The following is a 25,327-nucleotide window of genomic DNA, read 5'->3' on the forward strand; positions in this document are numbered from 1 at the left end:
CCCTTGCAATTGTAACATTTTTCCAAAGTGATCTTTAAGAACACGAACTCTTTTCTTGAAATCTACTTGAAGAGCACGCATGTCTTGCTGATGGTTCCAAAATTGTGGATGAACTATTGACATTGCCTCCAATAGTTCATCTCCTGGAAACCGTTCTCTTATTTTCTGTGACACAAACTGTGCAACTTGAGCTAATGTGATCTTAACACTTTCCACTACGTTATTAAAAGTTTCCATCTTTACAAGCTGTCTTCTAACAAGCCGTCCTCGAACTCACTTCCTGGAGACATAAAGATGTACCAACCTTGAATGTAGTTTGATGCATACTGTACCATTTTTGTTTATCTTTAAAAAGCTCTTGCTAGGTTCTAATTGAAAGTTCATGATCTCATGCCCTCTTTTGAATCTCTCCTCGTGCAAAGGATGATTCATATCTGCATAAAAAGAATCTAATCCCAAGCATATCATCTTTCGAATATTGCTATATTCAGTCATATGCATTGTTCTCTTTTCAGCAAGCTTCACAAGGACATTAAGATCCGCAAGTAGAGGAACAATTCCTATAAAACAAAGATACAAATATTAGATATCAAACTAGAAAAAAAAAGTACAAGCAGTATGTTCACTCCAAAAACATTGAAATACCTATCAATGTAAGTAATGTCTCTAAATCTATCAAAGCTGTTAAAGCTCTAATGCCTTGTCAGTCTCCTTTGACTTCTAAGCTGCCAATCTATCCATGAGTCCTACTAAAGATGGGTACTCCTCTAATAATCTCCTAGCTGGCAAGTACAAGCTAATCCACCTTGTATTCACATGCTTTGATAATTTTCTACCATGTGTTAAGCCCTTTGCCATCTGTTGGAACTTTAAATATCGTTTGGAACTCCTACAAAAAAAACTACTAGATGTACCGACCAATTGCTCCACCTTTGCAACACTATCAAACTCATCAACTATTTTATAGGCCAAGTACATTCTATGTGCCATACAATGAATTCCTAGACAAATTTTTTTTTTTGCAATCTCAACCCTTGATAATTGCAACATACTCATCAAGCTTTCTTCAACTAACAAGAACAGATTCTCTGTTATGGCATATTTTTGCATTTTGTTTATTGTAAGAAAATATGCATAACAAACATGATTTTCCACAATATAAATTGTCATGCAAACCCAACTAATATTATCTCTAGTTGTGGCCTCATCTAGCAAGAGAGCAAAAAACTGAGAAGATTTGATTTTTTCTCTCAAATCTTGCTTGACAACCTCATCTAATGCTTCTGTCAAATCCCATCCACTATTGTGTGACCAATGCGATTCTAGAAAATTATCAATAGGAAATTGTGACAAGAATTCCTTATACTCAGGATAGTCCACCATTGGTCTTCCTCGCCTTAAGTTATAAAAAATAGTATGCACGTAAAAAAAACCATTACAATTTGATATTACACATAATATAAAATATATTATAAATATATTAATAATTATAAATGATAAAAAATACATTCAATTGCAGGATTTTAATTTGCAAGGTCTTATCTTGCATTTTTTTTAACATGTTGTTAATTGATAACTTCTCACGTTGTGCTTGCTCAAGCAAATGTTTCTCATATAGTCTTTCATTCTTTAGATGTAGACACTCCTCACTAGACTTCCATCTTACTTGACTTACTTCTTGCCCATCAACAATGGTTTTTTCATATACCTTTCCTATATGCTTCTGTGTAGTGTCAATTTTGAGCTGAAGTGTGTAATCAGTTCCCCTTTTCCATGAGCAACAAATAGATCGAGTGTTTTTCGGAGTAGAATCATTTGCTAGTATAACTGGCTCAATGAATGGAAATTTACTAACCCAATCTAGCTGAAATGTACACTTTGTAAGGCTCCAAATTCTTTTATTTTTCTTCTCGCTAGCTTGTGTGCTTTTCGGGGAATGGTTGAAGTTCAAAGTGGCACCATGGCCAAAGTAGATCCCTTATTCAAGATGAAGCAATTTTTGTGTCTATCTATAGTTTAAATGTTTTGACGCCTAATATGGATGCCACATCAAAAAATATAATAACACATTCTTTGACATTCTCTTTCTCTCCTATGAAGTAATCATTCCATTGGATCCTCACTCACAAGAGGTGGTTCTCTCTCTCTCTCTCTCTCTCTCTCTCTCTCTCTCTCTCTCTCTCTCTCTCTCTCTCTCTCTCTCTCTCTCTCTCTCTCTCTCTCTCTCTCTCTCTCTCTCTCTCTCTCTCTCTCTCTCTCTCTCTCTCTCTCTCTCTCATAAATAATAAAATCATATTTCGAAATTATGTGACTATCAAAATAAAGTATTCATGACAAAAGCATCATGTGTCCCTTTTTTAAAACAAGTCATGGCTTATTTGATATCCAAATATCACTATGCTCTTCAATTGTGTAAAGGTTCTAAGGGTCTCAATTTCATCTTTAAGTCCTTTTAGAATAACAATTTTAATTCCTAAATATGAGGAAATTTATCTAGATATTACATAGAATCAAAGCAACTTCTAGAATCCATTTTGATTTATTATTGTGATGAGAGCATGCTAATTTTCAAGTGTACTTTAGACTATATTAAATTTTTGTCTTTGTTTCTTAAAAGTCACCTATAGTATGGGTCTAAATTTAGAAGACACATAATAATTTCTCATATTACTCTTTAAGTATTTTTCTTTCAACTATGTTAAATCCTATTCACACGGGCATGGTGTGAATCAAAGGTGAAAGTAGAAAAGGAGTTGTGCTCATAATAGCAATAATTTGTTACACTTCAATTGTACCTAAAACTTGCTTAGCTACAATTGCTCAAAGTATGGGTAGCTCATACTTCTACAGATTTGTTGACTCAAATGAGGGATAATTTGAGATGCTTTTAAAAAAATATCAAACTGTAGAAAAAAGCACATGGATAAAATAAGAAATGTCAAGTATAATGCAAGTGAGATGGAGTGGTGGATTGGGCTAACAAGAGGTGTAATCTCTAGCCAAAATACTTGTTGGAAATAAAAGGAAATTAGAAGGTCTAGTATTCCAAAAGAGGACAACTCGACCCTCTTGGAGGTTGGACAAAATAGGTGGTGATTTGGAGCTAATTGAATATAGTTTCAGGGCAACATGGGTAGGGTATTGGTTAACTTATAGCGGGGTAATGGTGTGTGGGATGTTTAGGATTAGTATAGACTTAGTTCTCTTACTAGTGTGTGGATATGGTGACTACCCCATGCTTATCTAAAGATCTCTAGCCCTCAATTTTCATTCCCCTACAATAAAGAGGCTCCTTCCAAATGTTAGTTGATGCAACGTGCAAGTATTGCATTGATACATTTACATATGCATGTCAACTTTACAAAGACATTATATAAAACCATAACTAAACATTCTATGCAAAAAATCCTTTAATGGCTTAAAACTTAGGGCTTTTAAGGTAGAACTAGTTTGATTTTTATTTCATTGTTTCATTTCACACATTCTCTCTTCGCATTCACCACATCCCTTCTACATGTTGCGATGGATGCTTGCATATACTTTGATGACTAGATCCATGAGACTTATTAAAACCAACGTGATGAGATCTTTGAGGTTTTTTGAAATATCTTCAATCTTGAATGTGTACTCTCACTCTTGGGTCCCCCCTTTCAAGTCTTAGAAGACTTTGTGAGCACTGTTGCCACTTGCACAAACTCCATTGAGGAATTTAACATGACTTGGGTGCCTTTGGAACAGCTCATAGTATTCCAAGTTGGGAAAAATCACCAAAATTAAGTGAACAGGTGTGTTGCCCATGTGGATCCTTCACACAAAGCATGCACTATTCCCATGGGGAGTGTACTAGGTACAATATCTTTGGAGCTTGTAGGGTGTTATTTTGCACTAGCCATCTACCTCCTTTCATTGGATAAACCAACAAAGGAGAGTGATGAAGGCACAACTCCAAAGGTTGTTGCTATCACATACAAGGGAGAAGATGGTGCACAGATCGAACGGCGTATACACGCGTAGTGAGCGTCAAAAGGTCCCCAAGAATAAAAGAACTCTACTTTTGCACAAAAAACAAGGAAGAAAGCTTGCACGACATGAAGCAAGAGACTCATTCGGTGCAATCTCCCCCCATGCCTTGTGTAAGCGCTCCACAAAGCATGTATTTTATATATTATTCATCTTCAAGCTCAAAAAATAGCCCAATTTACAATTAGCATGCTTTAGCTTTTGTGTTTGCTTTTGTGCCACTAAAGAATTAAAGCTATTGGGCGCCCAAGGAGTCAAGCGATACCCAAATACAATGTCCAATACAAATATCTAAATCGTGCGTCCATGTGCATACAAAAGTAATAAATAAATATCAAACACTTTAATAAATAAGCGCATCAAAATATGGACGCCGTGCCTAAGATACGTGCCCATCAAAAATTGATGATAATTTGAATACACTCTATCCTCCAATGCTTCACAATGCCACCGCTGCTTGCTCTACACATCATCTGAAGCATTCACAATTATTAGAAAAATAATACAATTAAACCGACAAAAGTGAACACCAAGCAGTCTTCAGCTACAAAAATAAATTGGTTAGAACTCAATCCTAACCTTAATTTATTACGAGTGCGTACTCTAAACTCATAAATGTTTATTAATTTAAATATGTATTTTGCGAAATCACCCGCTATGGAATCGCCCACTTACACATTAAATTAACAAAACGCCCAAAAAGGATAGGCGTCCCCTTCGACTTTTCGCACAACGAATCCACCTTGTGTATGAGCCCCGAAAATAAAATTTTACAGAATCCATCGCAAAACCTCACGAAATACACCGTGGAATATGCCTCCTGGCATCAGAAGAGCCAATAAATGTTCAAAAGAAACATCGACTGGTAGCAGAGCAAGAATTGGCTCTCATGGTGCCATTCTCTTCAAAAGAACCACAGGTTCGACAAACCCAACCTTTTTTCCTTAACACCAATTGAAATAGATGGCTCATAATACTTTTTCTTTGAGATATGCTACAATACTTGGAAATGGAGGAAGAAGAATTGTTCACAATCCTAGTCAGAGATTCAATGAAAGACTCTAAAAGAATGTTTTTAGGAACAGGATCATAGCCACATTGGATACACCTTATCTCCCTTGAAACAATAGTGCCCAGTCTCCATCTCCTCTTCTTCTATTGTGGTCTTTGTGCTCTACTGTGTTGCTGTACTAAAGGAGGCTCCACCTTCTACTCCAAGTGGGACTTGGCACACGGTCTTCACTAGGAAACGATAAGTAACTTGCTTGGTATGCGGCATGCAAGCTCAAAGAGAATAAGATGGAGAAGAGTAGAGATTGGAGATGTGAGAATGGAGAAAACAATGAAAGCAAGATGTGAAAATGAGAAGAAGAATAAACTTTTAACCCATTTAGAAATCTAAACCGGGTTAATGCAATTTTATATGTAGTCCACCATATGATCATAAAATATATACTCTTTTATTAGAACCTAATGAAACTTCACATGCACACCCGTTAGGTGACCAAGCACCCATCATTTTTTAAAAGTAAAAAAAGATGCCAATAAACCCCTAGTTTGAGATCTGGCATCTGGGGTCACTTTTTTGCCAAAAAAGTGCCTCTAGACACCAAACTTTGGACCAAGGGTCTTCTAACATAAAAAATGGTGGGCTCTTGTCTACCTAATGGGTGTATGTGGGAATTTTTGTTGCATTCTGATAAATTTTTGGTATTTTTAAAATTATGGATATCGATAATCGAGAAATGAACATTACGATTATTGGCCTTTAGAAATTTTCCACCATATAGACTATACAAAGGCATTAGAAATAAAGTCCACAATAAGAAATTGTAAGTTTTTGCACATTTTTCCTATTGAAATGGACAATGATAGCAAAAATTACAATTAAGCATATAATAACACAACAAATATGCACATTAAAGTTGAGAGTGAAGGATAAGAGCAAAAACTTAATTCATACTTTTGAATGAGTACAACAATTTTGCAGTGGAACATAGTCATGTGTCTAGTCCATGTGGAGAACACTATTCCAAAAAAGATAATATTACAAATGGTATTTGTTCCATTGGAACGAATGCATCCTTCACTGTTTGAAAATTTTTTACAATTTGAAATTCCTTAGGGATTACAATAATGCAATTTGCATGTATTGCACAACACTCAACATCAGTTTCATTAAGTCTACAAAAAGTCCTCTGTAGCACATTGTAGAGCATGAAGACATTCTTTTGTGAAGCAATCAGGTCTATCTCGATCCTGTGCCAAAAACCACCTCCTTCTTTCTATTTGATAGAGATCTTGCACAATTTTGTGAACAAGTCTTGAGAAACTAGCCTTTGGAATGATAAGATCAAAAAAGCACTAATACTTTTTTATTTCTCTTAAGGCCACTACATGTGCCTTCCACTTTCTTATGGGGATGCTAAGGGAAAACCCTCTTAAGGCAACTTGAGGAAGTTAGGTTAGGTTGAGAAGGGGATCATTAGTGGCAGGTTGTGAAGTGTCATTGTCCAAGAGTGCATCTGAGCTGATAAATGCTCCTTTAAGTTGAACACAATATGGGGCTCTAAGAGGAAGCTTCTTTGTAGTCACCTTAGGCTAGTCATTTCCTACACAACAAGAGATCTGAAAACTCAGTGTATAAGATAGAGTAAAATCCTAATATATAGTGTTTATACTTTAAGGCTCATTCACATAGATACACACGCTCTCTTTCTCTCCTAAGATAGAGTAAAACCTAATATATGGTGTTTAAAATTTAAGACTCATTCACATAGATACACACTCTCTTTCTCTCAACTAATGAAATGTGTTCACACTGAATACATTCTTCATCTTACTATCAGAGCTCTTTTTAAACCCATTTGCTACCTTCTTGAAGCCTTGTTTCTAGCCACTTTGCACGGTTTTCTTTGACACTTGAGACATCATAACGTACTCTTTTAGTGACATGATGTGATTCATTAACACTTTCATTTGCTTTCTTCTGCGAGAGTCGAGTTGCATCTCTACTATGATCATGTACAACCAAGATAGCAAATGGATCATTAGATTACTGTCACTCACCTCTTTTCCATGATCAATTTTTCTTGGTATGCATCACATGCTATCCAATGTGTATTTTTCATCTCTTGTGTAGATCAAACTTTGATGCTTTTCTTTTCTGCAAAGTATGTGTCACGAATCACATGATCGAGGGACTTGCTTGAGTTGTTGCACCAAATACACACCATACACACAAAAGGAAGCTCACTCAAGAACACAAGAAAAGAGATGGAGACCAAAACTTTTTTCTTGCTGGTTTCTTCTTCTTCTTTTTACACACAATACAATGTACACAAAGTATAGATAAGATACAACATAAAGGAAAGTGGTTTACTAAGTCAAATAGTGCATAACTGACTATATTAATCAACTAGTGCTATAACTATGTTAGGTGTAGGTAGGTGCAATAAACCAAATATAATAAGTTAGTAGTCATATGAGGATCATAATGACCACTGACGTCCTAAGTGTAGACATGCAGATCCATCTAACCAAGTGGTCTGTCTCATCAATGTTCGCACATGTTGAGCTTGTTGTTTCAACAATATGGCCCATGTGTCTCAAGGATATGCTACAAAGGCACATAACAAACATGAATAAAAATACACATTAATTTATACAATTCATACACTTCTAAAATCTTGACTTAGTATGCACCATATAACGTGTGATAAAAAATTTATCCCACACTTGCACCATATTTTTTAGGGAGCCAATTTATTAAGACTAATCCAACCCTTGTATTTTTCCAACCTTGTTTTTTGCCCATTACTTCAATTAAGAACCACATCATAAATCTTTTTCCACCCATCGTAGTCTTGTGGCCTATAAACTGGTTTTTTTTTTTTTAATAGGTACTAAAAGAAACTTCTTAGCCTTCACTCCTCTAAAGCAAGGTTTCCTTCCTTGTTGACAGGTGCTAAAAGAAACTTCCTAGCCTTCACTCCTCCAAAGCAAGATTTTTTTGGTAAGTTACCAAATTTTCTTAATTTTCTCTTATCATTTTTAATGTTTACTTGATACTTGTGTAGCCCAATCTCTAATAGCAATCAATCCACATTCTTGCATGTTGCAATGGCTTCTTTTTCTAGTTGTATCCTATAAGCAAACAAAATATATTCATACACAATTTTCTCAATAGTTCTAACAAAAGCATGCAATGAACAAATGTAAACACAATCCAATGGAATGTTGAAGATGTGCTTTCAAGTGGGATCTTCTTTATGGTGTATCGATGCAATAATTGTCACTCTTTGTTAATCCTTCCCGTCCTTTCCTTCCATCCTCTCTGTCAAGCAATATAGGCATGGATATTTTGCATTTGTACCATTCAAGATTCCACACATAGATTTTAAGATTTTCAAGTCTCCTACAAGATGCCAGTCACCCATGTATCCACTGTACCCTTCAACTAAGAGTATCTTGCCCTATTTATGTGACGATGGATGATATTTGGAATGCTTCTATGTGTAAAGAATAGTTGTTACACCTCAAATGTTTCCTTAGGAACTTCAAATGCAACAAGCCACTACACATGGGACTTTGATTGAACGCTAAAGTTCTTTGGATTATTCTTGTCAAATTGTAAGGCTTTGTTCATCAAAGTTACTCTCTAACTCTTTCAAGTTGTACTCCCTTAACGACCTCACTTTCATCCAATTTGATGATAAACTACCATTTACCACCATATTCCTCAACAAACATATCATAATACATTATCATTGTTAACTTTACCTTGCATAGATCTAGATAGTAATTAGTAAGTTCAGTAAACTTAACCCTCATATGCATTTTCTATCCCAACCTCTAGTGTTTCCATGCTTAGAACATGCATGGGATTTCCTATCATCTCTAAAACATTTGTGTTAACTAGCCATCAAGCCTCTATTAACTTTGAATGCCTAGGAAGAGCCATGATTCTATTTCTCTAGATGTATGTTGAGTGTGTGAAGATACTTTACACCAACATACATTATGAGAACAAGGGGTTTGATATCTATGGAGTTAAACTAGAGAGAAAGAGATCAACACACATATATGTTAATAAGAATAGGGTTGTTGAGTCTACAAAGGTAAACTGGAGAGATGCAGATAGACACACACTGAGGTTAAGGAAAACAGTTGGTTTGGTATTTACAAAGATAGACTGGAGGAAATGAACATAGATGTTAATGGAAATAGGGAATTAGATATCTCAAGAGGTAGACTAGAGATGCATAGATAAACACGCAGAGATGTTAAAGGAAAGCAAGTACCTTAGTGTGCGAGGGAGGATGGATAGACATTGCAGAGTTCACAAACATAGATAGATTCCATACAATGCTAGTTATTGATAACTGATTGTGAGTAAGAGAGGTCAAGGTAGTTCACTGTTTAAGAAAGGTTGCATAGACATAGAGAAGAGGTCACAGTAGAGGTATGAGAGAGTAGCAAAATGGAACAAAATAGCTCAAAGAGAAGGAACATGCAAGAGCTTTCAGATTTTAGAAATTTCAATTTTACGTTCAAAAACATTTTCAAAAAATGAAAGTTTTGACTAACCCATTTGTTTTTTGACCAAAAGCCATAATATAAAAAATCCATAAAATATCCTAAAAGAAACACTTTAAATTTTATTTTTCTCATTTTCAATTACAAAATGAGTTACTTCATATCTACTAATCATTTTGCATTGAAAACCAAGCACCGCACTCGTGTAACTGCCTTTTAAATATAAAAGTTGGTTGAAAAAGGGTTCTTGAATGAAGAAGAAGGAATCTAAGAAAATCCTTTGTTTATAATATAAAAAATGAAAAACCAGATTGCAAAAGTGGAGAGAATAGAGGATTATTTTATTGTTCTTCTCTCCACTTTTCCTTGTTTTAGGGGAGGGGAGAGGGGGGTCCTAAAAGACCTATTTCTGAGTTCGCATAAAAAGTGGACATTATGATGATGAAAAATATCTTGAAACCAACTTTGAGAGTAAGGATAAACTTCTTCAAAAGGAGTGTCTACTAGACCTATCAATTAGTCATATGGTAGAAGCATAATTAAGTGATACACCTAGTAACATTGTCTACTAGTGTATGGTAACAATTCAATATGTTCATGTACTTGTTGTGGCATTAGGAGGTAACCTCATTTATAAAGGACACAATCCAATTATACTTTCTAAGCACAAACTAATATAAGCATAGTAGCTAAATTCTAGAAGGACAAGAATGAACCCCAACTTAAGATATTGCCATCCAAGTGATCATACAATGTCACTATACTTTTTCAGCTTCAATTAGTAAACAATTTAGTGTGGCTACGTACTCAGTGATGAAGGAAAAGTAAGGGAAAGACATCTATACAAGTATTTCAAATGTATGCTTATGAGATATTTACTCATGATCCTAAGAGGTTTTTCTAGGATCAAAACTAGTCCATCGAAATAGTCTAAGTTTCTATTATTAAGTTCTAATAACTTGATGAGAACTTTGGATGGATCTAAACACATGCAAGGACTTATTTTGACTACTACAAGCCATTCAAGCCTAAAAACATTAAAAAGTGATACATTTTTCAAAAGTGTTATTTACAACTATTTGAGTAAGATTTTTGTAATTATGACCACATTGGCTTGTTGATCAAGTTTGTTTGTTGCAATTAAGTACTTGCATCACCCTATTCAAAGTTCATACATGAAATTTATGGTGGAAACAAGTTGCAAGCAAGCTCAAGATAAAACTACAATCTTAAAGAATTTGTGATAGTTACGTGGTCTTCTTGGATGTATGCTAACTTAAAGATCAAGTAAATTAATCGTGATATTTTAGAGGGTTGATATTGCTCTTATATAGGGTATCTTGATGCATGTGGGCTATTTTGGTACCAGATTGTTCTATGCTTGTTCGGGGCATAAATATTAGTTTGTGCTTGTATTCTCATATGGCAAACATTGAATCTTTTAGGCTTATTTAAATTGGATTTCTTCTGAGCCATAGTCTTAGAAATTGGGATTCTAGTGATCCATAGTTTGAGTAATTGGGTTTTCTATAAGTCGTAGTCTCAAAAATATCATATGAAAGTGGATGTATATACTATGCAAGGATTAAGCCAAAGCTTCTTACAAAAAATATAATTCACAATTGGGTTTCTTACAATTGTTGAAATTAATGCGACCAAGTTATTGCTCTCAATGACTTCTCTTCATAAATGGAAAATTGTGGTAGATGGATATCAACAATGCCTTCCTCAATAGGCAACTTGAGGAATAAGTTTACATGCAACAACATCAATGGTGTATAAAACCAAGTGTGGAGTATCTAGTTTGCAAGCTAAAGAAGAGCTTGCATGGCTTAAAACGAACCCCAAGGGCATGGCATGCTAGAATGGATGAGTAATTGAAAGCTTAAGGGTTCCAAAGGAGTCAAGTTGGCCATACTCTTTATCACAAGATTCAAGGAAAGGATATTGTTCTTGTTCTTCTATATGTTGATGACATGATTTTAACAAGTAGTAATGAAGAATTAGTGGAAGAAGTCAGGTCCAAACTCTCAACTAAGTTTGAGCTAAAAGACCTTGACTATTCATAGTATATCCTTGGTATTGAAGTTGCAAGAACAAAAGGAGGCACTGTCTTCATCTCACAGCACAAGTATCCTTCACAAGTTTAATATGACAATTGTAAGCCTATTTCTACTGTGATGTATAGTACAATCAAACTTACAAAGGGAGAAGCTTTAGCCTTCGATGCTACACTTTATAGATAGCTTATTAGATCCCTTATCAAGTTGACAATCACATGTCTGAATATCTCTTTTGTTGTAAACTCACTTGCTTAGTTTATGCAAGCACCAAAAATCTCCCATTGGATAGTGGCCGAGTGGATCATTAGGTATTCGAAGGGTACCCATCATTGGGGTGGAAATAATCTCAAATCTACATGGATTTAGTGACTCTGATTATGTAGTTAATTTGGTGGATAGATAAAAAATAAGGGGTGTTGCTTTCTTCCTTGGAAGTAGAGTTGTTTCATGGTTCTCCAAGACGCAAAGCAGCATTAGCCTTTCCTCATTTGAGATTGAATACAAAGCCTTAACTACATTAGCATGTGAAGCAACATGGGTAACAAGATATTTGCAAGAGTTGGGAATTCATGGAGCTAACCAACCAACACCTATCTCCTACGACAATATCTCAACTAAAGAATTGGCAAAGAGTCCAATTCAACATTAGAGAACTAGATACATTGAATTTAGAGAGTATTTTATTCAAGAGAATGTTCAAGATGGAAAAAAAATTTACAATATTGTAATGTATGATGGAGCATCCCTAAAGGGAAGGAGTTTGAGCAGTAAGGGAAGGCCCCATCATAATTGCTACAAAATGGAAGTAAGACAATATGTCACGATCTTCTCATCAAAATGAGCTATCCTTTCAAGTGGAAATTTTGTAGAGCAGAATTCTCTCGATCTATATATCAATTTGCTAATATTCAAAACTGTGGAATGTTCCTCTCATTATGGACTACAACAACATGAGAGGACAAGTGGATATTTGATTTATGTGTAGAGTTATTAGGTGCCTAGCAGAGTGAAGATTGCACAATTGCATGACATCAACCACCTACTTGCAAAAATCAAGGAGATACACATAAAATCAAAGTGTGAAAGAAATATTATTTCCATCACACTGAAAAGGTCTCTCTACACTTAACAATCAAGCTAATCTCACTCCTATAAAAAGACATTGTTGCTATAATGCAACAAACAAAGAGAGAATGCATGAAGAGATTAGTGGGTGTTTGCATTCTCTCTTTGTTTAATCCATGTATGGTTCATGAAGTGCCTTATCCTTTTGTGAGTGCAACTAGGGTGTTTTCTTCTTTTTGGTTTCAAAAAAACATGTAGCCAATGAGGTCCAATCTTGTGACCTCCACACTAATGTAAGCTATGCAAAGCATGGCTAATGGAGACTTTGATAATAATGGTTGAATCGTAAACAAGAACAATGGTTCATTGTTGTAAAAGTATAACTTCTTACCTCTTGAGATTTGTGGGGTTTCACACAATATTATGCAGTGTGTTATTTGTTATGTGTATAGGTGTGATATCCATTATTTTTCTATGAGCATGGAGCTATTTCCCTTTCATATAATATATGAAGGGAGTGAAGTGCAACCATGTGAGTTTTGCAAGCTAGTAAACCATGCAACATGCACCTAGCATTGTCGACCAGGCAAGCTAGCAATCATAAATTTTACAATAGACATAAATTTTCATATTTCCTTAAAAGAAAAGGAGAATAAACAAACTAAAGCATTTATATAAGGAGTGTGTGACAAACAACCAATGAAAATCATCATAGTTTCAAACTAGAATAGCACAAAATTATGCACCCCTTTACAACAAACACTATGATGAGGGAGGAGCAAGCCAAAAGAGAGAATGTACCTGAGAGAGAGAGAGAGAGAGAGAGAGAGAGAGAGAGAGAGAGAGAGAGAGAGAGAATAATAGGGTAACCTACTAGGGTAAGGGAGCTAGCAAAGTAACACTCTATATATAATTCCACTATATGCCTTCTAAAATAGTTATAGGGTGCAAGCATAAAGGCAAAAAACGTGTTCATACATTTGTGCAATTATTGTTTCAAACATGTATTCAATCCTCTCTCATTTTCTAATGGAATAAAGTGAAAGAAAACAAAAAAATACAAAGAAATTTTCTAAGAAAATGGTTTTTGAAAGACAAATATATAGTAATCAATTGATTAAAATTGTTGTAGATTTTAGTACTCAAAATAATGCCTTTGAAATATAGTTTATTCTAAATTTTCTATAGCCTAATGCTTGCTTCCTATGAAAGAAGTTTAGTAACCTTTTAACACACGAAGAAAGTAAATAGAAGGATTGAAACATATGATTCTGCTCCACAAGTTATGCAAGCTTAAAAGAATGCAATGTGAAAACGTTCATAAGGTTTGATACACACAAATGGCTTATGACAACTTTAAAGTTCCTAAAGATATCATCCCAAAGCATACCTTTATTGGTAAGCCTTTCAAGACCTTAGTAGGTCACTTGATATGTGGGAGATTGTCTTAGAACATCATATACACATACTATGTTTTAAGTGTTTTCATTAATCCTTTTGAGATTTTCAAGTCTAGTCAACTTTCAAACCTTAATACTTTTACAAGCAATTAGTGTATTTACCTAAAAGATTTAAAAGATTTACCCCTAGTCTCACACCCAACTTGAACTTGTAATGAGTTAAGGCTCTTAGCATTTTCTACAACCCCAAGAAAGGTGTACTTGTGCATGTTAACTAGTGTTAAGAGCCACCCTATTTCTAGACAAGAACTTTAAAGTAAGCAAAACAACATTACAAGATGCCAAAAAATATCCTTCACATAGAACTTGAAACCATAAATAAACAAAAAACTACACTAATGCAACCCTAGATAATCCCAAACCAAAAAATATTGTGTAAAATCAAGTTGCCTAACATGTGAGGCCCATCTAGCTCCTGGAGAAGGTGGTGTACCAAAATGTGATGGTTCAAGCAAATGCGGCCCAACCAAACAAACAAGATGATGATAAGAACGAGCCCTAGCATCCTTTCAAACATATAGATTGAATTCAAAGACATCACAAATGGTAAGCTCAATTATACTCAAGAATATCATAATCAAATATTAATTACATGGAGTAGGTGCATGTATGTCTTTCCATGTAACTTTGTTGGGATAAATAAGAACAAAAAAATTGCTACAACAAAGTTGATTTGTATGCTCATCTACCAATTTGTATTCATTATACATATCAAGAAGGGTTTTAGTGTCTAACCATTGTTCAAGTTTGACGTGCCTTACATGAAATATTCATAAACAAGGCAAACAATGATTGACACCTAAAATCAACTTTATAGGATTACAATCTTCTTACACTTAACTTCATGGAACACAAAACCAATCTATCAAAGATTATGTGAAAGAATGTTGTGAATCATCATCAAGTCATCATAAATCTTTAACTATGCTTGTGAGTAAAGCATAAATAGTCTTCATATGAGTGGAATACCTATAACCCAAGTAAATATAACTCCCCAAGAAAGTTGCATATATCCACAGTACCAAATGATAACTTAAGCAGCAAATCTGATTTGTGTTGACAAAATACAAACTCCTATGCATCTAATTATAAGCTTTCATCTCAAGACATGACCTAACAATTTGTATAGTTGGCGTGCACTTTCCATGTTAACATTGTTGGGATAGATAAGGACACAAAGATGACCAGACAATGAAGTCAGCTCATGTACCCATCTAATGCATCATTCAAGATTGACATGACTTGCATGAAAATTTCAACAAGGGCAATCCATAATTTAATAGGTGTGATCAGCTTGGTGGGAAGCGAGTCTATTTGTAGAAAGCTTAATGCAACCCAAATGAATTCATCAAAGATGAGGGGAAACTGATTCTGTGAATCCTTCCAAGTCCAGTTACTGTAATTCCTAAAGTGAGCAAAGCAGGAGAACTAGTTTTCATGTCGATGAAATGCCCATAACATGTCAAAGTAAGCAATCAATGAACTCCAGTAAATGGAGCTCCTTGTTTCTCTTGGAAGATCTAGTACTTCCTCTTTAATTCATTGGGAGACATTCTTTCAAAACCACCACACTCCCTTTCACTGCAGAATGTGTATCCTGTGCTACATTTTCTACTATCACTTGCTTCCAATTGCTAAATGTTCAAGAATGAAATCAGAAAAAACAGCACTGATATTATGCATTCAGAACATCCCCTTTTTACAATAGTAATATGATTAATTGAAACAAGAAAGTGAATCACTACTAATATCTCCAAATTCCTCCCTTCTAGATCTAAGTGATAAGCAGAATACATGACATAAATGAAGTCTTTTCCCCTACTAATATCAAAATGTTGAACCATTGAAGCTGAACTCCCAGCGAATCAAAAGATGAGTGTTCTTTTCCTTGGGGAACTCATATATAGGTCTTCACCTATTAAGGTAAGTGTTCTTTTCCTTCGGGAGCTCGTATATTCTACCAATTGTGCTTTACTAATTGTAGGATAAAAGCTTCCAACTTAAAAAAGTAATTTCAAGTGAAGCTATCAGGTTTGCCTGATCAACCCTCCATATAAAACTCTCAACTATGGCCAACAGGATTTCCCGGAAGCACTTACACAAAACCTGAGTATTAATAAACTCAATTTCAGGTTAATGCCCTTCATAGCGGTAAAGGCTAGGCCATAGTATGTAGCTAGCAATGAAAACAGTTATAGTCTACAGTAAGACCTTTTGCCACCCAAAACCCAATAAATCAACAATCCATCAACCAGACTCTTATTTGCTAAGGTCCTAATCAAAGCTGCACACAATGACCCAAGAACTGAGGGTATAAATTGAGCACTTGCTTTGCAAGGGGCTCCATGAAGCCAAAATTTGAAATGGGGAAAATGTAAATAAAAAATTAGTGAATTGCTTTGCCTCCACATACAGAAACCCACCAGAATACACTGAACAAGTGATGAGTACTTCACAGGAATACACTATACAAATCAGTCTCCTAAGAGACTTGTTATCATAAAAAATGACTTGAGTGGCTTTTATCAGCTTCAGATGGATTGACTTTACACCAGGCATCAATACCTTATTGGGAGCTGCCTAGTTGCCTTCAGAGTGTCCCATATAAACAACAGTATCACCTGTGATGAAAACACCCATAATCTATGGGGTAATAGTTATATTCATACAAGCCTTGCACCCTTGAGATGTGTGATTGATAGGTTCCCTGAGCAAAAATGGAGGGAGCCCATAATCATGGTTACTTGGCAAAGGTTCCGACTGAGACTTCAAAGGTTCCCACTGCTCATATACAACCCTAAATAGAGGAGTCAAACCAGTTTTCAAATCAGGCAAACATATTTGAGTAGCCCAACTTGGTGAAACCTCCTTCAGGTCAACAAACATGTACTGAAATGCCCCTCATGAACAACAGACTTGCATGACACATGCACATTGCACCTGCGGGCTGCAGATCCTTCTATTCAATGTGCATGTGCAGATCTTTCTGTTATCTGTCTACTTAACTGTCCACTGAGTTCTGCCCTTGATCTAATCAGTATAGTGAAAAATCTCATGAATGATGGAGAAAAGCAATCCGAGTTCTTATCAGTTTGAGAACTCAAGCACAGGCATCAAGGGCAATCAAATAATGACAGAACCAACAAGCACAGAGCTCTGTTTCTTCTTCCTGTCTACCAATATCAGTATTGTATCAGTGGAATTGTACAATGACAAGCCTGCAATGGAATGATGTAACTAATCACTTGTTGATCTGATATTGCCCTAAATGTTGTCCACACGATCTATCACATCAAGGGCTTTTATCCTGTCCACATCAAAGTTGAAAGGAACTATGCCTCCATGACGTCTAGATGAACAAAGGTCAACATCAGTAGAGGTGCTTGGAGAATGGCTATTGCTTTTGCTCAACCTATTTGAATGACAAGCAGCTTTTGCTTTGGATGTGTTGAATTCTTGACTTTTACTGATCCCTGGGGTGAACTTTTTGTTCTTTACACCTTGTAGCATAACCTGATCTTCTGGAGAAAGTTCTTGTGTCAGGCCACTGTGCCCATTCTCCCTTGCAGAAGGTTTCTCACCTGTGACTGATGTATTTTGTTGCACTGGAGAGCGAATGGGAGACTTGATGGGTGATTTACTGCCAGGAATACTGCTCCTTGCCAGACAGACAAGGTGATGCAACCACACAATGAGCTCTAGTATATAATTTTCTGTTACCTCCTTACTTGCATGATGGAGAGTTTGAAGGAGAGTCAAATCCATGTGTCCTGGTAGTCTTCGATCTAGGGATGACCTGCATGCATAGACTAGTCATGCTTGTACTGTGCACTCTTATATTAAAGAAGATTTAAGGGAGCTTGAATCTCCAGAAAAATACCCAGTGTTTGCCCATTCTCCAACCCAGCCGAATCCATGGTGAGCCCTGCATTTGGTTATACCACCAGTAAGCAAGACCAAAATACCAACTAGGCCTTGAAACGTCTGAAGACATTTTTCATTTAATTACAAAGGAAGATCTGCAAAACTCACTTGGTAGTATTAGCAGCCACAGGCACTAACCAAGCTAGTGTCTTTTCCATCTCTGCTTTGATCTGAGGAACAGTCATCTGCAATGCATGGTTGGGAAAAACATTAATTGCAATGAAGATTTCTTTTTTGCAAGACTTAAACTCCAAAATACAACCCTAAGCTTACAAACTTGCACATAGGACAGTCACCATCCATGCTTACACCAGTCTCTAAATAAGAAAAACACAAAAGTTGGTATCTCTAAAAGGCTATAGGGCTTCACATTACCTCCTCCTTGACTGGGAAGTCCTGTATTCTACTACGTAAAGATGCTTTGATATTGGGAGGAAGCCCCTGATAAAGGTTGTCTCTTGTATTGGGAGGAACAGAACCAGGTCTGGAGACCTGTCACAACCATTTGAAACAAAATTATTTATGGATGGTTGGCATCCAATCAAGTACATCAGATAATTGTTTACAGTAGCAGGAGACATCCAGCACAAACTAAACAACATAAAACATAAACATTTTGCACGCTACAACCTATCCTAGTCTGATGGATTATGTCATATTCATGTTCCTAAGAACAAACAGAAAGCATTTTGTTGTTGGCCTATTGCGATGCAGCATACAATACAAGTTAGCTAGATGATAAAACAAAGATAATGAGAAAATAAAAAATGGAAATGCCATCACCATAAGCTGTTTGTAATATTGGTTATAGCAGTAGGAGACAGACCAGCACAAACTAAACAATACAAACATATTGCAAGTCCAACACTACTTCAGGCTACAAGCTATCTTAGTCCGATGTATTATGATTATTCATGCTCATAAAAACAAGCAGAAAACATTTTGTTGACCTATTCTTATGCAGCTTTACAATCCTGACTAACTAGTCACTATCATAGTGAATGTGCTTTTGCACAGCTGAAGGGTAAATCTTTAAACAATTTTGCAGGTTAGAATGCATACCAAAGTGTCTATCTGATTGATTATATTGGCATAGTGTAGGGCAAGACCAGCAGGACCCAGCCTCTCAGAAGTTGCTTCAATAGAGTTACCCTTTCTGAAGTAGGAATTCTCACCTGGAGAAACAAACCCAAAATCCAATTCATTGTATCCCCCGTCTCTTGCTGTTATAGCTACATCAAGTTCTTTCTCCTTAGTCACATATAACACATATATAAGCAATACTTCAACTGTGTATCTTAAGAAAAACAAAACCAGGCGTGAGTAATATGGTTACAAATTTGTGGCGCAAAGTTTCATTCTGGAACAGTAGTGTATCTTAACAGTTCCCTGAGATGAAGGTTGAAACGGGATACAACATTGCGACCCATCTCTGACAACATGACACCATCAACAGATATTGTTAAACAAAGATAGTTTGCACAAGGTTTGGACACTTCTAGCACACCCATTTATTGTCATGTTGAAAGCACAATCTGGCACCATAACAATTATGCATGCTGGTGCAATCTCATCTCTCTGTTGGCTGCTCATTCACTACCATAATCCGACTTTAACCAATCATCCAACAGTTGTTTACCCATTACAAAATCATCCTGGATACTCCAGGATGCTTGAAGATTGCAACAGATTTTGGCAGTCCTGTTGAACATGGCTACCATAATTCCGTATATTTGTTGGATTTCACTCATGCCTACGCCCACAGAGGAGTGTTGGTGATCTTAGTAGGACACTGGGGCACTTTTTACTCTCCATATGAGAGGATTTTCCCCCAGATTTATTCTCTTTATTTTATGTGCCTATGTTACACATTTTCAGGCACTTATTGTGTCGCACACTCTTCGGGTGTGAACACCCTCTTACAACCCTAAGGTTTATGGGTTGTACTTTCATCACACACTTTCAGTCTATTTGCATTGGGTGTTATGCTTCCACTCTCCACACTGTCTACTCCACTCTCATTTGAGCTTCAATCCACTCAATCTCTCACATCTTTTATTAGGACAGCCCTCTACTTAGCCTAGCTTGTGGCCACCGCCAGCTGAGCCGCCACACTCCAGCTCCTCGGCATTCAGTCCAAATTGTCTGCCACCAACAGTCTGCTCCGTCACCAGGCCTGCAGCACCGCCAAACAAGCACCCACTGCCTCCACTTGGCCTACACCAGCCCCAGTCCTGCTGCTTGACTGTGCCGCCAACCTGCTCAAGTCTGCCCCTACTCCTCCAAGAGGATGTGGACAACGGGAAACTCAGCCTATTCAGCCTACTCCACCTCAGCCACTTCCCCAAAGATCAGCAGCACAAAAGGCATGGGATACACAGAATGCACAGGCCTTGTCACTAATTGCATCGGCAATTCAACGGTCTATCATCCCTCACATTCGGTCTACGGCTTCTTCACGAGAAGCCTAGCTGACCTTGGAGCAGATGTTTGCTAGTAAGAATGAGACCCGCATCTCTTTCTTAAAGAAAGAACTTGAGACACTGAAGATGGATGAGAATGGTTCTATGTAAGATCACCTAAACAAAATTCAGGACTTCCGTGAGCAGCTTATGAATGTTGATGAGTATTACTCAAATGCACAGATGATATCTACTACATTGAATTCATTGCCGCCCTTGTACTTGGCCTTTCATATGGCCTTAAACCTCACCGTGAGGATTGCCCCGCAGCCACTTACTTTCCTTCAGTTGGTCAGATTGCTCTTAGAGGAGGAGTAGACAAAAAGAAACAGTGATGTGGATGTTATAACCTTTGTGCAGGCTTTTATGGCACGACAGAAGGGCAAGGGTAGCCAAGCAAAGAATGCTCCATAGAGCTTTGGGACTTCAGGCACTTCACAGGGTAATAAGAAACAAGGGGGCATGCAAGCAAAGAAGAGCAAATGCCATTATTGCAAAAAACCATGCCACTACATCACTGAATGTAGAAAGTGCATAGAAGGAGAAGAAAAAGAAGTCGGGAATGTCTGGTTTTTATACTCCTTCTATTGCTACTAAGTCAGTGTCCTTTGTTGCAGACATGGACTATTGTTTTTATACATGTAGTTATGACTCTTCTTAGGCTAATAGAGCATTTAGCTCTACTGAGGATACTAGCACATGGTTTCTTGACAATGGTGCTTCTAGACACGTCACATCTCACAGAGATTTGTTTGCTTCTGTTGGTACAGCCCCAATTGGCAAGTCTGTACAGTGTGTTAACAATGCATCGTACCCTGTTAGAGATATTGGGAAGATTGTGCTCACAGCCATTGATGGCTCTATTCTCCGCCTATAAAATGCTTTGTTTGTACCAGGTATAAAGAAGAATTTATCATCTATTTCTTCTTTGGCACAATGTGGTTTGCAAGTCACCTTTGATGATGACAGATGCATAATGCAAGATAAGGAACATATGAATTTGGTCTTGACTGGTACTCTATGTCATGGGTTATATGAGTTGGATACTTTTTCAGTTGATCAATTAACATATTTAGTATCCACTCTTACTCCTGCTATGTTACAGACAGAGTTACGACATGCTCACATGGAGCATGTAAACTATGGTAGCTTGATGCTTTCCTAGCGTACCCAAATGCTAGATGGATTACCTCTCATGGAGAGACCTCCTGAGCACTTATCCGAGGGATGTATTTTAGGGAAAACACATTGGTTTTTGTTTCCCCATGATGTTGCTTTTAGAGCCACAACCAGGTTACAGTTAGTGCACTTAGATGTATGTGGCCCTATGCAGACAAAGTCATCGAGTGGATGTTACTACCTTGGGACTTTTATTATGACTTTACTCGCTTCTGCTGAGTCTATTCTTTGGTAAAAAAGTCAAAAGTGTATGATGCATTTTTGGCTTTTGTAGCACTAGCTGAGAACCAATCTGACTGTAGGGTGAAGACTCTCCATTCGGACCGAGGGGGGGAATATATGTCCTCTATGCTGAATTCTTTTTTGAAGCAGAAGGGCATTATTCATCAGTTCACTACTACTTATACTCCACAATAGAATGGAGTTGCAAAGAGGAAAAATCGGTCACTCGTGGAGATGGCCGGATGTATGTTAAAAGCAAAGAGCTTGCCACACAGTCTCTAGATGCAAGCCGTTATGTGTGCTTGCCATGTTGAACAGATGCCCCACCAAAGCATTAAAGAATATCACGCCTTTTGAGACTTGGAATAGTCGGAAACCTTCTGTTGCGCACTTTCGTACTTTTGGGTGTCTTGCATATGCACACATTTCCAAGGTACTTAGAAAAAAGTTGGTTAAAAAGGTTGTCAAATGCATTTTTGTGGGATACATCAATGAGAGCCAAGGATACAGATTATATGATCCTGTCTCTAAAAAGGTATTTGTTAATAGGGATGTACTTTTCGATGAAAAATCAGAATTATCCCTTGCTGATTTTGACACGTATCAAGCTGCCAATGATATATTTGAAGGGCTGCTGCCCAGTTCATTTAGTGATTCAACTGGAGTTTTAGCAAGTGAACTTAATGTTCAGCCAGCTTCTCCATTGAAAAATGCAGAAAATCAGCCAATGGCTGATCTGAATATTCAGCAAAGTGCTGAATTTGAAATTCAGCAAGAGCTTGTGCTCAATCAGGAGGCAAGACAAATGCCTAGATGATATTTATAGACTATGAAAGATAGTCATTTGGATGCTCCCATGGTTGGTCATACTAGAAAGCAAGCTCGTATGCATGATACAACACATACCATGGAGTGAGGATGCACAACATAGTGTGCATTGGATGGCAACAATGCAAGCTAAGTTTGATTCCATCATTAAGAATCAAACATGGGATCTAGAGTCTGCCTATTGGGAAGAAAGCCATTGGAACAAAATGGGTCTACAAGCTGAAAAGGAATGCAGATGGATCCATTGACAAATATAAAGCCAAGCTTGTAACCAAGGGCTATGCACAGAAGAAAGGCAGTGACTATGAGGAGACATTTGCTCATACCTCCCACATAACTTCCATCAAGTATATGGTTTCTTTGGCTGCCCATTACGGATGGACTATGCATCAGTTAGATATAAAGATTGCATTTTTACATGGGGAACTTCATGAAGAAGTATATGTACAACAGGCCATTGGTTCTACAATTGAGGGATCCGAACACTTGGTTTGTAAGCTGAAAAAGGCTTTATATGGCTTGAAACAAGCTCCTTGAGCTTGGTACGTTAAGATTGATGCCTTTTTACTCAGCAAAGGGTTCATAAACAGCTCATCAAAGTCTACTCTTTACGTATATAAAGAGGGGGGATCCATGCTTATCATTTGTCTATATGTTGATGACCTTTTGCTTGCAAGGACACATGCTGATCGGATTTCAGTATTTAAACAAAATTTGCAGCAAACTTTTGAGATGTTAGAGTTGGGGTCTTTGCACTATTACTTGGGCATTCAATTCATACATGATGCTAGAGGTATCGGTTTATCATAGTCAAGATACATTGGTAAACTTCTTAAGAGGTTTGGTTTACAAGATTGCAAGCCAGTCTGTACACCAATGGAACCTAGACTGAAGCTCTCATTGCATGATGACAATGACTTGTTTTATATACACACATATGCTCCAATAGTTGGATGCCTTATCTACCCATGCAACACTAGGCCATACATACAGTTTGCAGTTTCAACCCTAAGCAGATATATGCATCAGCCACACATGTCACATTGACAAGCTGTCAAGCATGTTTTCCATTACTTACAAGGTAGTAGATCTCTTGGATTGCTTTACGCCAAGGGAGAACCACTGCACTTACATGCTCACAATGATTCTGATTGGATTGGTGCTTATGATTCACGTCACTCCACTAGTGACAATTGTTTCTTTCTTGGCTCATCTTGCATATAGACTCAAATTGAAAGGCTACAGCTCATTCCGATTCTCCCTTGGCAGATGCTATCCATTATAGGCAGTTGGTTGGCTCCTTGATCTAGCCTCTCAATACTCATTTTAACTTGTGTTATGTTGTAGGTGTACTGGCCGGGTTTATGAGTGAACCCAAGATGGTGCATTGACAGGTTGCTCAGAGGATTTTGCAGTTCCTATGGGGACCTCTAATCTTGGGATCTATTATCCAACAAGTACCGTTACTACAAACTTGGTACTTACAAGATGAAGTGATTCAGATTGGGTTGGCAATGTGGATCATCGACGGTACACGCCAAGTTACTGCTTTACCTTGGAAGCTGGTGTTGTTTCATGGAGCAACAAAAAGCCATATGAAGCTGAATACAAGGCAACTTTCACTACCACAGTTGAATGTGTACGGCTTAGACACTTGCTAGCTGATCTAGATGTATCTGTCACGGAGCCTACTCCTTTGTTCACCAACAGTCAGAGTACCATTGCAGTGGCAAGAAACCCAATGTTTCATGCATGCACGAAACACATTGAGATCCATTATCACTTTGTCAGAGAGAGGCTACATGCTAGAGATACCAGCCTTGTCTATTGTCCTACCACCAATAATGTGGCACACATCTTCACCAAAGCTCTTCCTCTTGTGACAAATTTGAAGCATTTCGCAATGCTTTAAATTTGATCTCCTTTGGTGACGGATGACCCTTGTATTTTGATCACTCTTCACTCCAAGGGGGGTTTGTTGGGTTTCACTCACGCCTACACTCACTGAGGAGTGTCTATGATCTCAGTAGGACACTAGGGTACTTTTTACTTTCAGTACGAGAGGTTTTTTTCCCCAATTTTATTCTCTTTATTTTATGTGCCTATGTTACACATTTTCACGCACTTACTATGTTGCACACATTTCGGTTGTGAACACCCTCTTACAACCCTAAGGTTTAAGGGTTGTACCTTGTACTTTCATCACACACTTTCAGTCTATTTGCATCGGGTGTCGTGCTTCCACTCTCCACACTGTCTACTCCACTCTCAACTAGGCTTTGATCCACTCAATCTCTCACAATATTCTCTCCCTCTATCATAAACAAATCCAAGCACTTCAAACACAAGCAAGCAACTCACTTAGTAAGACATGTAAGCATTTTTCAAAATTACTGAGAGAGGATTTCATTCACTGGAGTTGTCTTATTTTAACAGGACTCAAATATTAATATGGAAGCATAAAATAAAATGTCATGCTTCATCTGCAGACACGAGACAAATAGTGGTGCTGATTTTAACAAACAAAATTCTTCCAAAACTTAAACTTTTTAACACCAGCCAACTG

At 37.2% G+C, this 25,327-nt stretch overlaps 1 protein-coding gene across 2 annotated transcripts in view; it reads right to left on the bottom strand.

Annotated features, from left to right (window-relative positions):
- Nucleotides 1-16,453: 16,453 nt before the first annotated feature.
- Nucleotides 16,454-25,327, bottom strand: part of LOC148037456 (Ikzf5 (DUF668)) — a 37,536-nt gene continuing 28,662 nt past the window's right edge. For both annotated transcript variants that reach the window (XM_087676405.1, XM_087676404.1), the window contains exons 8-12: nucleotides 19,133-19,245; nucleotides 18,446-18,562; nucleotides 18,179-18,255; nucleotides 18,027-18,071; nucleotides 16,454-17,942 (exon numbers count right to left, since the gene is read on the bottom strand). In XM_087676405.1, coding sequence (XP_087532531.1) covers nucleotides 17,411-17,942; nucleotides 18,027-18,071; nucleotides 18,179-18,255; nucleotides 18,446-18,562; nucleotides 19,133-19,245 — 884 coding nt within the window. In that variant the 3' untranslated portion in view covers nucleotides 16,454-17,410. The remainder of the gene's footprint in view (nucleotides 17,943-18,026; nucleotides 18,072-18,178; nucleotides 18,256-18,445; nucleotides 18,563-19,132; nucleotides 19,246-25,327) is intronic.

This window comes from Lygodium microphyllum, chromosome 4, assembly GCF_053477565.2.
Source record: "Lygodium microphyllum isolate KBCC chromosome 4, Lygodium_microphyllum_v1.1.10, whole genome shotgun sequence".
NCBI classification, from domain to species: domain Eukaryota; kingdom Viridiplantae; phylum Streptophyta; class Polypodiopsida; order Schizaeales; family Lygodiaceae; genus Lygodium; species Lygodium microphyllum.